The following is a 14,400-nucleotide window of genomic DNA, read 5'->3' as shown; positions in this document are numbered from 1 at the left end:
ACATTTGGAAAGTTCACCGAAAAAATGTGATGTTCTGTTTCCATCAGGCCTGTCATGACATTTTTTTATCCGAAATGTACTTTACTCTCATGAAATGTTGGATGGAAACCTGGTTATATGGACAGCATATTCCCCTATTACCTCTCCACACCCACCAAACGGGAGAAAACGTACCTCAAAGGAAAACTGTTGAAGAACGGTGTCCACCGTTTTGTGGAAACGTGTCGTTCAGTAGCGCTACAAACCGTCATGCAAATTAGCAAACGTAAAAAACGAAATGAATGCACCCCAGGTATGTTTGACAAGAGCTGATAATCAGAGAAGGGGACTGGCTGTAGCTAAATGGCGGGAAACAACGCAATGGCGTCTCCTTTCTCTGATTATCAGCTGTTGTCAAACACACCTGGGTCTAAATGTATTTAGTTTCACATACTATAAAACGTATTTTCGCATACCCGAAAAGCCTACTAACTATTTAGGACGCAAGCACGGGTATTCGGACAAGGGCAGTGAGTGTGTCAGAATCTTAGCGGCGCTCCGTGGCGAGATAGCTGTTTGTTTGACCTGGAGTTTTTGTCTCTGAGCTGGTTGAGTTCTCAGGCTCTATCTGTGGGTGACAGACAGGATGATCCTTCCAGTGGCGGCTCCTGAAAAATTTCTCAGGGGGGGCAATTTTTCTGATGATTTAGGTGACCTACACACATTTTAAAAAAGATATGTCCAGCAACAACTTGAAGACAGGGGCAGCATATAAGTCAATACCAGAAGCATTTATTGACTGATCTCAAAAGTGTTGGCTTACCAGGGTTGGTGGAGCCCTCAGTTTCATCTTTGCCTCGCAAAGCTAACTCAAACACTCCGCAAAACTTCACACACTGGATTAGCCGGCTGAGGATGTGGCGGTTCTTGCTAATGTCGTAGTAAATATATTTGTTATAGTGAATATGGAATATGATATGTTGAGTAAAATGTTGTGCTAAGATCTATTTAGGTCAGGAGCTGGTTATAAGTTCTGTTCCTATCCAATAACAATGGACAAAAGGGTCCTATCTTGTCAGCCTTGTCAGCAGGTGGCCAAGGACAACACCCACGCCATAGGCCTCTCAGTTCTTCCAACTCACGAGTTCTTGCTCTGAGGACACACACACACACACACACACAAACACACACACACACACACATCATCACTGTTAAACACACACACACACACACACACACACACACACACACACACACACACACACACACACACACACACACATCATCACTGTTAAACACACACACACACACACACACACAAAAATCCCCTCTCTTAGGCTGAACATTTGAAGACAGAGAACCCGACTCAGAGCCAATGCAACAGTGACACTAGCCTGGAGGGGACCTCGCCCAACTCATCAGGACCAATCAGAAGATCAGAACTACTAGATTCAACCTACTTCATTTATTGCATAAAATGTCTGCACACAATGTTTCGGGGCTCTCTTCAGATAATAATAATAATAATATGCCATTTAGCAGACGCTTTTATCCAAAGCGACTTACAGTCATGCGTGCATACATTTTTGTGTATGGGTGGTCCCGGGGATCGAACCCACTACCTTGGCGTTACAAGCGCAGTGCTCTACCAGCTGAGCTACAGAAAGTGGATACTCATGGATGCGCATCGCAATTGTAAAATGTCAACACAATTGGAGACACCACGTCATTTTTGGAGACATGTTATTGACAGTAAACTATTGTAGATGCGACTGCTAACTAAATAAAACATTTTAGCTGGCTAGCTAATCATCTTAGCTAAATGTGGGGCAAACAATTCAGTTATTTACCGTTAATTTGAGGGATTGGGGTGAAAGAAATCGAGTTACATAGTGATACTTTACGATATACTGTATTGACAATATCGCAATATTTTAGCGCTAGTTGGCTGTACCTGCACCAAAACACCATTATTGTTCCTTCATAGCTTGTTCTCAATCTTTTCACATTGGGAGCCAATTTGTTTTCAGCACTTTTATTTCCATGACTGATCAAAACTCGTTCTCATGGCTTTCTGATCCCTCTGCAACAGACATATGGTGCGCAATAAAATCACAGTATCGAATCGCAATACGTATAGAATCATGAGACTCGCAATGCATATATCTTATCGTGAGGTTCCTGGCAATTCCCAGCCCAAGTTCATTTGCCACAACAAATCTCTTCGCTAGCAAACGCGATGTCTTCTCCAAAACGGCAATGTGTCTCCAGCAATGTTTACTTTTTTGACGTTCTATGGCATCTCCACTTTCCAAGCATATATGACCACATGTAATATTTTGGTAAGTGATGCAAATAGTGAACTATGTAGGGCCAGGATGTAAAATATATGTAGCTGCAGCAATTTCTCTTATCTGATATGGTAAGTAATGGGGCTTAATGTATAGCTCCCTAAGAGTTTGACGAACGGGTCCGTGCACGCGATTCCAGATATCTTTACCTCTGAATAAACTGCCTTTATTATACCATATCCACCCTGTCCAAAGTCTCTACTTGGTCTCAGTTCTCCAGTAAACTTGTGATTATCAACACTAACCTCATCGTTGTGGCGGCGGACAGCTAGCCTGTATCCCTCATCCAGTTGAGTGGCAATGTCTTTTTCGTTCGTACCAATTTTTGGAAAATCCTCGGGTGTAGGATTTTCCGCCTTTAGTAGAAACCTGTTGAATTATTAAATTTGGTCTGGGAGGTCCTAATTGTTTCGTTGCCAATTTATCTTCATTTGTTCGCCGACAAAAAGGAACTTCTTTCAAAGACACAATCGAGTTGCACTGAACGCTATAGCCATCTTGATAGTAGTACGTGAATTGATTGATGAGGCTACCCGCTCTTTTCTTAGTTACGTTCATGGTTACGTTACGTATGACGAAAGCGCGTAAGTGCAAGCCCTCAGACACCCATAGAGATTGTATTGAAAGCTCTGAAATTTGAAAAAAATAGATTTTACATGGGAGTCTATGACAGACTTCTGGGCGATTTTCAACCTGACTGAAATCGCCCCAAAAGGGGGGGGGAGCCATTTGAAGCACGACTTTAGCCTGATTGGATGGACATTTAGTGGCAGTGTGGCACTGTGGCAGATCAGACGTCTAGATTACAACACTGATAACTACTGTTGCCGTGATATAATTGATTAGAAAAAAAATCCCTTCCTTTTCCCGTTTGGCAGTGCGTCGCCCATATCGCCCTATTGAACACACCGCCCCTGGAAAAAAAATCTCAATTTGTCTGTCATAGTTGACGTGTACCTATGATGAAAATTACAGGCCTCTCTCATCTTTTTAAGTGGGAGAACTTGCACAATTGGTGGCTGACTAAATACTTTTTTTCCCCACTGTATATGTTGAGCCAGGGTGTGGTCTTTCTATGTGTTGTAATTCTATGTTGGGAATTCTAGTTTGTTTATTTCTATGTTGGCCTGAGTGACTCCCAATCAGAGGCAACGAGTGTCAGCTGTGGCTGGTTGTCTCTGATTGGGAGCCATATTTAAACTGTCTGTTTTTCCCTTTGTGTTTGTGGGTTCTTGTTCCAGTTGGTTTTGTGTTTGTACCGTGGACTTCACGAGTCGTTTGTTGTTTTGTTGATTGTCCGTATTTATCACTAAAGATAACTAAACATGTTCGTTCATCACGCTGCGCCTTGGTCTATTCCGTACGACGATCGTGACAGAAGAACCCACCATACCAGGACCAAGCAGCGTGTCCAGGAGCAGGCAGCCTGGACGTGGGAGCAGATTTTGGACGGGCAGGGGTCCTGGACCTGGGAGGAAATCCTGGCCGGGATGGATCGCCGGCCATGGAGTGAGACAGTAGAGAGGCGACGGAGAGAGGAGCAACGGCGTGATCAGTGTCGTCGTCGGACGGTCGAGAGGCAACCCCCAAAAATTTTTAGGGGGGGGGCACAGGGCATGGACGACGGGGCTGACGGAGGCAGAAAAGGGGCGTATTCAGAAGGCCACCAGGTTACGGGGGCCACTGGTCAAAGTAGGGAAAGAAGGTTTAGAGGCACGGCGAGAGGTACTGGGGTGTGTTACCAGTCCGGTCCGGCCCGTTCCAGATCCCGGGGTAGAGCCAGTGGTGTGTGTCCCCAGTACGGTCCGGCCTGTTACGGTCCCTCGCACCAAATGTACGGTGCGCGTCGCCAGCCCGGTCCGGCCTGTTCCTGCCTCTCGCACCAAGCCTACGGTGTGCGTCGCCAGCCCGGTCCGGCCTGTTCCTGCCTCTCGCACCAAGCCTACGGTGTTCGTCGCCAGCCCGGTCCGGCCTGTTCCTGCCCCTCGCACCAAGCCTACGGTGTGCGTCGCCAGCCCGGCCCGGCCTGTTCCTGCCACTCGCACCAAGTCTACGGTGCGCGTCGCCAGCCCTGCCCGGCCTGTTCCTGCCCCTCGTACCAAGCCTACGGTGTGCGTCGCCAGCCCGGCCCGGCCTGTTCCTGCCCCTCGCACCAAGCCTACGGTGTGCGTCGCCAGCCCGGCCCGGCCTGTTCCTGCCACTCGCACCAAGCCTACGGTGTGCGTCGCTAGCCCGGCCCGGCCTGTTCCTGCCCCTCGCACCAAGCCTAAGGTGTGCGTCGCCAGTCCGGCCCAGCCTGTTCCTGCCACTCGCACCAAGCCTACGGTGTGCGTCGCCAGCCCGGCCCGGCCTGTTCCTGCCACTCGCACCAAGCCTACGGTGCGCGTCGCCAGCCCGGCCCGGCCTGTTCCTGCCACTCGCACCAAGCCAGGGGAGCGAGTCGTCAGCCTGGTCCAGAACGTTCCTGCTACTCGCACCAAGCCAGGGGTGCGAGTCGTCAGCCTGGTCCAGCCCGTTCCTGCTACTCGCACCAAGCCAGGGGTGCGAGTCGTCAGCCCGGTCCGGCCCGTTGCTGCTCCACGCACAAAGCCAGGGGTGAGAGTCGTCAGCCTGGTAAGGCCCATTCCTGCTCTACGCACCAAGCCAGGGGTGCGTATCGTCAGCCCGGTCCGGTCCGTTCCTGCTCCACGCACCAAGCCAGGGGTGCGTATCGTCAGCCTGGTCCGGCCCGTTGCTGCTCCACGCACCAAGCCAGGGGTGCGCATCATCAGCCCGGTCCGGTCCGTTCCTGCCTCACCCACCAAGCCAGGGGTGCGCGTCGTCAGTCCGGCACAACCAGTGCCTGGGTCACCGGTGCCTAATCAGGTACCGCTCAACTGCTCCACAACGGAGCTGAAGCTAACCGCTCCTGCTACGTCCAGTTCAGCTCCAGCCAGCGGGGCCAGACCGGACCAGGGGCGCTATGGGGGGAGTATTGGAGGGTGGTGGGCAAGCCCGGAGCCAGAACCGCCGCCGAGGAGGAATGCCCACCCAGCCCTCCCCTGTTTTGCTCTAGTTGAGGCGCGGTCGCAGTCCGTGCCTTTAGGGGGGGGTACTGTCACACCCTGGCTCTGGGACTCTATATGTTGAGCCAGGGTGTGGTCTTTCTATGTGTTGTAATTCTATGTTGGGAGTTCTAGTTTGTTTATTTCTATGTTGGCCTGAGTGACTCCCAATCAGAGGCAACGAGTGTCAGCTGTGGCTGGTTGTCTCTGATTGGGAGCCATATTTAAACTGTCTGTTTTTCCCTTTGTGTTTGTGGGTTCTTGTTCCAGTTGGTTTTGTGTTTGTACCGTGGACTTCACGAGTCGTTTGTTGTTTTGTTGATTGTCCGTATTTATCACTAAAGATAAATAAACATGTTCGTTCATCACGCTGCGCCTTGGTCTATTCCGTACGACGATCGTGACACTGTTTAATTCACCTACAACTTGCAGGCTTGATTTATGAGTGGGAAAGAACCAGACAAAAAATGGTTATTTCCTATTGTGAATATTTAGCACTTCCTGGTGCCAATTCAGCTACAGGATCCTCAACAATGAAAGGTGTTGCTGCTTAATACTGAGGGTGTTGAAAAAACACTCCCATGGGTCATTTGAACAACATCTGAAGTGTTATATTTTAGTACTTGAAGTGATTCAACATGAACACTGGCACTATATAAACATTTTTTACATTTTACATTTTCGTAATTTAGCATACGCTCTTATCCAGAGCGACTTACAAATTGGTGCATTCACCTTATGATAGCCAGTGGGACAACCACTTTACAATATATCTCTAGAAAGATAACTTTTATCCTACCCCAGGTATTCCTTAAAGAGGTGGGGTTTCAAGTGTCTCCGGAAGGTGGTGAGTGACTCCGCTGTCCTGGCGTCGTGAGGGAGATTGTTCCACCATTGGGGTGCCAGAGCAGCGAACAGTTTTGACTGGGCTGTGCGGGAACTGTGCTTCCGCAGAGGTAGGGGGGCCAGCAGGCCAGAGGTGGATGAACGCAATGCCCTCGTTTGGGTGTAGGGACTGATCAGAGCCTGAAGGTACGGAGGTGCCGTTCCCCTCACAGCTCCGTAGGGAGGAAGAGCAGCTCCGTCTTGCCGAGGTTCAGCTTGAGGTGGTGATCCGTCATCCACACTGATATGTCTGCCAGACATGCAGAGATGCGATTCGCCACCTCAAATCAAATCAAATCAAATTTTATTGGTCACATGCGCCGAATACAACAGGTGCAGACATTACAGTGAAATACTTACTTACACCCTTAACCAACAGTGCATTTATTTTTAACAAAAAAAGTAAAAAATAAAACAACAACAAAAAAGTGTTGAGAAAAAAAAGAGCAGAAGTAAAATAAAATAACAGTAGGGAGGCTATATATACAGGGGGGTACCGGTGCAGAGTCAATGTGCGGGGGCACCGGCTAGTTGAGGTAGTTGAAGTAATATGTACATGTGGGTAGAGTTAAAGTGACTATGCATAAATAATTAACAGAGCAGCAGCAGCGTAAAAAGGATGGGGTGGGGGGGCAGTGCAAATAGTCCGGGTAGCCATGATTAGCTGTTCAGGAGTCTTATGGCTTGGGGGTAGAAGCTGTTGAGAAGTCTTTTGGACCTAGACTTGGCACTCCGGTACCGCTTGCCGTGCGGTAGCAGAGAGAACAGTCTATGACTAGGGTGGCTGGAGTCTTTGACAATTTTGAGGGCCTTCCTCTGACACCGCCTGGTATAGAAGTCCTGGATGGCAGGAAGCTTGGCCCCAGTGATGTACTGGGCCGTACGCACTACTCTCTGTAGTGCCTTGCGGTCGGAGGCCAAGCAGTTGCCATACCAGGCGGTGATGCAACCAGTCAGGATGCTCTCGATGGTGCAGCTGTAGAATTTTTTGAGGATCTGAGGACCCATGCCAAATCTTTTCAATCTCCTGAGGGGGAATAGGCTTTGTCGTGCCCTCTTCACGACTGTCTTGGTGTGTTTGGACCATGATAGTTCGTTGGTGATGTGGACACCAAGGAACTTGAAGCTCTCAACCTGTTCCACTACAGCCCCGTCGATGAGAATGGGGGCGTGCTCAGTCCTCTTTTTTTTCCTGTAGTCCACAATCATCTCCTTTGTCCTGGTCACGTTGAGGGAGAGGTTGTTGTCCTAGCACCACACGGCCAGGTCTCTGACCTCCTCCCTATAGGCTGTCTCATCGTTGTCGGTGATCAGGCCTACCACTATTGTGTCGTCTGCAAACTTAATGATGGTGTTGGAGTCGTGCCTGGCCATGCAGTCATGGGTGAACAGAGAGTACAGGAGGGGACTGAGCACGCACCCCTGAGGGGCCCCCGTGTTGAGGATCAGTGCGGCAGATGTGTTGTTACCTACCCTTACCACCTGGGGGGCGGCCCGTCAGGAAGTCAAGGATCCAGTTGCAGAGGGAGGTGTTTAGTCCCAGGATCCTTAGCTTAGTGATGAGCTTAGAGGGCACTATGGTGTTGAATGCTGAGCTGTAGTCAATGAATAGCATTCTCACGTAGGTGTTCCTCTTGTCCAGGTGGGAAAGGGCAGTGTGAAGTGCAATAGAGATTGCATCATCTGTGGATCTGTTGGGGCGGTATGCAAATTGAAGTGGGTCTAGGGTTTCTGGGATAATGCTGTTGATGTGAGCCATGACCAGCCTTTCAAAGCACTTCATGGCTACAGACGTCAGTGCTACGGGTCGGTAGTCATTTAGGCAGGTTATCTTAGAGTCCTTGGGCACGGGGACTATGGTGGTCTGCTTGAAACATGTTGGTATTACAGACTCAGTCAGGGACCTGTTGAAAATGTCAGTGAAGACACTTGCCAGTTGGTCAGCACATGCTCGGAGTACACGTCCTGGTAATCCGTCTGGCCCTGCGGCCTTGTGAATGTTGACCTGCTTAAAAGTCTTACTCACATCGGCTACGGAGAGCGTGATCACATAGTCATCCGGAACAGCTGGTGCTCTCATGCATGCTTCAGTGTTGCTTGCCTCGAAGCGAGCATAGAAGTGGTTTAGCTCGTCTGGTAGGCTTGTGTCACTGGGCAGCTCGCGGCTGTGCTTCCCTTTGTAGTCTGTAATAGTTTTCAAGCCCTGCCACATCCGACGAGCGTCAGAGCCAGTGTAGTACGTTTCAATCTTAGTCCTGTATTGACTCTTTGCCTGTTTGATGGTTCGTCGGAGGGCATAGCGGGATTTCTTATAAGCGTCCGGGTTAGAGTCCCGTTCCTTGAAAGCGGCAGCTCTACCCTTTAGCTCAGTGCGGATGTTTCTGTAATCCATGGCTTCTGGTTGGGGTATGTACGTACGGTCACTGTGGGGACGACATCATCGATGCACTTATTGATGAAGCCAGTGACTGATGTGGTGTACTCCTCAATGCTGTCTGAAGAATCCCGGAACATGTTCCAGTCTGTGCTAGCAAAACAGTCCTGTAGCTTAGCATCTGCGTCATCTGACCACTTTTTTATTAACCGAGTCACTGGTGCTTCCTGCTTTAGTTTTTGCTTATAAGCAGGAATCAGGAGGATAGAGTTATGGTCAGATTTGCCAAATGGAGGGCGAGGGAGAGCTTTGTATGCGTCTCTGTGTGTGGAGTAAAGGTGGTCTAGAGTTTTTTTTTCCTCTGGTTGCACATTTAACATGCTGGTAGAAATTAGGTAGAACAGATTTAAGTTTCCCTGCATTAAAGTCCCCGGCCACTAGGAGCGCTGCATCTGGATGAGCGTTTTCCTGTTGATTTATGGCCTTGTACAACTCATTCAGTGCAATCTTAATGCCAGCATTGGTTTGTGGTGGTAAATAGACAGCTATGAAAAATATAGATGAAAACTCTCTTGGTAAATAGTGTGGTCTACAGCTTATCAGAAGGGGGAAAGGGGGAAAGGAGAAGATTAATTGTGTAAACATTGCATGAGTGTTGAAAAAACACTCTCATGGGTCATTTGAACATCACCTCAAGTGTTATATCTTAACATTCAGAGAGTGTTTCAATATTAACACTACAAAAAGTGTTAAATTAACACTGATGAGAGTGGACCTATATAAACACTGGAAGAATGTTAAAATTAACATGCCTGGTGTTAAATTAACACTTTTGCTGTGTAGGTATGTTCTTTACATTCATAGACTTTAGCTCCAACCATTTCTCAATGTGTTCCACCTGAAATATTCTTTATCTTATATAAAAGTAGTAATTCTCTTTAGTTACCTTTTTTCCAATGTAAATTTGTATCATAATTGTGACATTATGCACTATATGAAAAGCTGCATTTCGTATCAGTAGCTAGGTTTCCATCCATTTGACAACAGATTTTCATGTAATATTCTAAAATCCGTTAAAAGAAATATCCGCATTTTCACACATTCTCCTGTTTCTGTCAAATTGACTTGTTGCAGATAAAAGGCTGTGCGTGACAATGGAGTGCACACGAAATACCTTTTGCGGTTAAATTCCCATGTACCTAATAAAAAATACAAGTTCAATGGATTTCCATAGCATTTTCAACTCTACTGATGGTTTTCTCACCCCCGCAAAAATGCGTTATAGCGTGTGCACACTCTGGGATTGGCACGTGCGCTGTAACCAACAGCGCTATCTGCGCGCTTTTGGCTAGAGCGCACATACAGCCTACACATGATGAGATTATTAGCCTATTATTGACAAAAGAGCGAGATTATTTTTATTTGTCAAATGGCAGCCAAGCATCGATTATCATTTCACCAGAATAAGACCCTTGATATTTCGTGGAAAGGAGCATCAAGCTCATCACCTTGCACTTTCACAACCCTGTGAAGTTCATCATAATTTATTTCATCTGTAACCTAATGAATCCCGATTAGTTTTAGTGGGGAGGACAACACAACATGTAATCGCGTGGCTCGAAGTCTACTTCCATATGATGGTTATTATATCAATATTTGCGCATAATAACCGACATTTTTTAGCATCATTCATTTTACCTCCTCTAGTGCATTTTGTTTTGTCGACATTTGTAAAGTTTACCGAAAAAATGTAATGTTCTGTTTCCATCAGGCCTGTCATGACATTTTTTTATTCGAAATGTACTTTACTTGCATGAAATGTTGGATGGAAACCTGGTTATATGGACAGCATATTCCCCTATTCACCTCTCCACACCCACCAAACGGGAGAAAACGTACCTCAAAGGCAAACTGTTGAAGAACGGTGCCCACCGTTTTGAGGAAACGTGTCGTTTAGTAGCGCTACAAACCATCACGCAAATTAGCAAACGTTGAAGCGAAATGCATGCACCCCAGGTATGTTTGACAAGAGCTGATAATCAGAGAAGGGGACTGGCTGTAGCTAAATGGCGGGAAACAACGCAATGGCGTCTCCTTTCTCTGATTATCAGCTGTTGTCAAACACACCTGGGTCTACATTGATTTAGTTTCACATACTATAAAACGTATTTTCGCATACCCGAAAAGCCTACTAACTATTTAGGACGCAAGCACGGGTATTCGGACAAGGGCAGTGAGTGTGTCAGAATCTTAGCGGCGCTCCGTGGCGAGATAGCTGTTTGTTTGACCTGGAGTTTTTGTCTCTGAGCTGGTTGAGTTCTCAGGCTCTATCTGTGGGTGACAGACAGGATGATCCTTCTACTCCTCTCCCTGCTCCTGACTTGGACTCCAGTGATCGGGGCACAGCCGGACATCCATATGCCCTTCATGGAGCACCTTGACGTGGACAACAATGTCATCCTGAAGTGGGGGTTCAGCGAGGTCCAGGGCACCATCACGTTCCAGCTGACCTTCAAGACCACTGGCTGGGTGGGATTCGGGTTCAGCCCAAATGGAGACATGGCTGGAGCAGATATCGTTATTGGAGGGGTCGGACCAAAAGCCAACTACTTCAAGGTATCTAAACCATTAACCTGTAATCGTTACAATTAGACAAGTATCAGTGGTAATGTAGTAGTTTCTTGTAGAAGTAGCCCTAACCCTGCGTCCTAGCGTTTAGGAAGAGGCAGTTATGTTGTAGGTCTTAGGAATAGGCTACTGTGACAGTGTAGTGGTTTTCAACACCTCAAACATTTGGCAAACTACATGTGAATGTGTTGCACCTGGTCAAGTTTTAGAGAAGAGCTGAACTCTATATAACATTTTAAGTATAACTAGAAAAGGTTTTATGGTTGTGGTCAGTATACAAGCACACTATTCCAGATCGGTTTGCACGTTAGTTTAAATGGGGTTTCTAGCTGAAACAGTTGACGACTAGTAAGAAGGCTGCTTTTATGGAGGCTGCTCAATTATGATATTTTTTCACTAATCGGTCATTTGCCTGATCAGATAACTTCTGAAGAAAATCTGATTGGAAAATATTTTTAAATTGGGCTTCCTTTGTAAAGAAAGCTGTAGTGACCAGAATTCCCCACATCCATGTCCCTGGCACGCACTGGGAGTCATGCAAATATGGTTGTAGTGTGACCAGTATTAGTGTCAGTTTCTTCAAGCAACCTGACCAGTGGCAGTCTGGACTTTCTGGTGTTGATAGCTTATGGTTCTGGTGCTACAGATGGTGGCAGCAGCATAATAGTGATAATGAACAGTTTCTAAAGTTGTGCTTTCACCAAGCACACCTAATAAAACACAAGTCTAGTAGGCTCTATAAATACTCCAGAAAACATCAGTATTTTTGTTGTATTTCCTTCAGGATTATCATGCCACAAGCAACGGATTTCCCTTGGTGGATGAGAAACAGGACTACACCCTCCTGTCCCTGACCGAGGCAGACGGTCAAACCACCATGACCTTCTGGAGGGCCATCCAGTCATGTGACAAGGATGACTTCCGCATGACCGTGAGTTAAGTTGGTGAAACCCTGAGCTAGACCATCTGTCGTTTATATCCACTTACTAGTGTTTTTATTGAGTAGTTCACCACAAACTGCATAAATATGGAGGCTTTTGTAACCCTACGTGGTTCTCTGAGATTCACAAACTTAGCATTTAAAATGGCATTATTAAAGACTATGGAGTCATAACGTCAATGACAACATTATGTTGGATATGGTTCCCCAACTGGTGGCCCGCAGGTTGAATTTGGACCGCGGCTGGTTTTATTTGGCCTCCGACGTTATCAGAGGGAACAATTTTCATTGTTGGACATAAGACTGTAAACACTGGGAAATCCGCTGCAAGTGACTTTAATTTAAGAAATCTGTTCAAGTATTCCCACGGCGTAGACTCATGTGATCGTATACAAATGTAAGCACGGTTTGAAACGGCCGCCGATCATCCGCTCAAGAGAGAAATCGGCCCTTGGCTGAATCTTGTTGATGGCTGATATAGGCCCTACTTAGTGCCTACTAGGACTTTTCTAAACGCAGTCCTTAACCTGTTTTTTCTTCTGTTCTCTTGTATGTTTTGTTCGATCCCCATCATAGGACAGTCCATTGAAGCTGATCTATGCCTACGGGAAAACGGATGACATCGGCTACCATGGCAAAAGTAGGGGGACCAAGGAGGTGAACCTGCTCAACATGCCTAGCTCCAGCCCCCTGGTCAGCAACTCTGGCGCCAGTCCCCCACGCGCAATAGAAAAGTGTCAATAATCTGTATTCATGATATATGAAAATGTCAATAAATTTAAGGAATAATTCACTCAACTACTCCTTCCTATGCGTAAAATGTTATGTCTTACCATGTTTGAACGCTTGGTGATGAAACGTTTCATCTTGGACTGGAAGCAAAATGTGAAAATCCAATGACTTTACTCTGAACAGAAATATGTAACAATTTTACTGAGTTGTAAGGAAATCAGTCAATTGAAATAAATTAATCAGGCCCTAATCTATGGATTTCACATGACTGGGAATACAGATGTGCATCTGTTGGTCAGATACCTTAAGGTAGGGGTGTGGCGCAGGGGAAAAAGTCAGCATCTGGTGGGACAGCCATTTCCGTCATTAAGTGTGACACATACGTATAGTTGCTCAGGCTGATTGTGGAACGTTTTTTCCGCTCGTCAACGGCTGTGCGACGTTCCTGGATATTGGCAGGAAATGGAACATTGTTGTACACCGATCCAGAGCTTCCCAAACATTTAATTGGTGACATGTCTGTGTATGCAGGCCATGGAAGAACTGGGATGTTGTCAGCTTCTTGGAATTGTGTAGAGATCCTTGCAACATGGGGCTGTGCGTTATGCTGAAAAATGAGGTGATTTAAACACTTACAATGGATCGCTAAAACGGTCAAGAATGGCTACAGACCTATGTTGAGACTGACGGGAACATCCGGTTTTTAAATTAAAGCTCCAGGCAGCCTCTCCTTTTTAACAAATTCTCAAGGTCACCCCCTCTCCTAGGGAGGGTGACGTGTTCGATGCCAGTACAGCTAAGGGACGAAATAGTGGTTTGCTTCCTAAATTCGAGCCAATGACTTACGTAGTTGAACGTGAAAGTGACAAACTGACACTGTCATTTTCGTAAACAACGTTATGAAGGAGTGCCTTTGACGGCCCTCGCATGCGCGGTTCCGAGCGAGACAACCATTTGACCCGATTTAAGTGTTTCTGCTCATGAGTTTAGCTAGCATATGTCGCAATGTCATCCCCTACAAATGTGTTGGGGGTTTCTAAAAAATAATAAATAAAAATAATGGAGAAGCAGTTTCTGCCCATCTTTATATTGAAGGCTCTAGCCAACAGCTCGCTTAGTGTACTAGGGGGTAACTAGCCCCCTAGTACACTATGTAAATGGCTAAAGTTCACACTTCATGGTAAAAGTACCAGGGTAACTGACCAACGGAGGGTTTCTATTACCCCGGTAGAAGATTATGGGATAGGGTTTCTCACAAGTGTTAAAACCCATTTAATCTGTTTTCTTTAAGTAATACTTCAAATGTAAGTCTAGATGTCTTATTTTAAATAAAATATGGGGAGGAAATGGTGTTGCACATGTCACCTATAATATCTGCACTATGAAAAGATTTGATGTAAAGTCCCTCTTTTTAACTCACCTGTACATTAATTTTCTGCTTGCTTTTTCCATATAATCCATTATGTA

The 14,400-nt window shown here is 46.5% G+C and overlaps 1 protein-coding gene across 1 annotated transcript; it reads left to right on the top strand.

Moving 5' to 3' along the window:
* Nucleotides 1-438: 438 nt before the first annotated feature.
* On the top strand, nucleotides 439-12,994 carry LOC121583163 (DBH-like monooxygenase protein 2 homolog). The gene is made up of 4 exons (XM_041899368.2): nucleotides 439-607; nucleotides 10,965-11,249; nucleotides 12,046-12,192; nucleotides 12,778-12,994. The coding sequence occupies exons 2-4, from the start codon at nucleotides 10,983-10,985 to the stop codon at nucleotides 12,943-12,945; spliced, it is 582 nt and encodes a 193-aa protein (XP_041755302.1). The 5' UTR covers nucleotides 439-607; nucleotides 10,965-10,982; the 3' UTR covers nucleotides 12,946-12,994.
* The last annotated feature ends 1,406 nt before the right edge of the window (nucleotides 12,995-14,400 follow it).

This window comes from Coregonus clupeaformis, unplaced genomic scaffold (genome assembly GCF_020615455.1).
Source record: "Coregonus clupeaformis isolate EN_2021a unplaced genomic scaffold, ASM2061545v1 scaf0185, whole genome shotgun sequence".
NCBI lineage: Eukaryota > Metazoa > Chordata > Actinopteri > Salmoniformes > Salmonidae > Coregonus > Coregonus clupeaformis.
The sequence above is the reverse complement of the archived record's forward strand: the minus strand, read 5'-3'. Positions and strand labels throughout refer to the sequence as shown.

Coding starts and splice junctions, on each gene's coding strand:
- LOC121583163 (XM_041899368.2), top strand. CDS start 10,983: ATGATCCTTCTACTCCTCTCCCTGCTCCTGACTTGGACTCCAGTGATC. Junction 11,250..12,045: donor CAAAAGCCAACTACTTCAAG/GTATCTAAACCA, acceptor TATTTCCTTCAG/GATTATCATGCCACAAGCAA. Junction 12,193..12,777: donor AGGATGACTTCCGCATGACC/GTGAGTTAAGTT, acceptor TCCCCATCATAG/GACAGTCCATTGAAGCTGAT.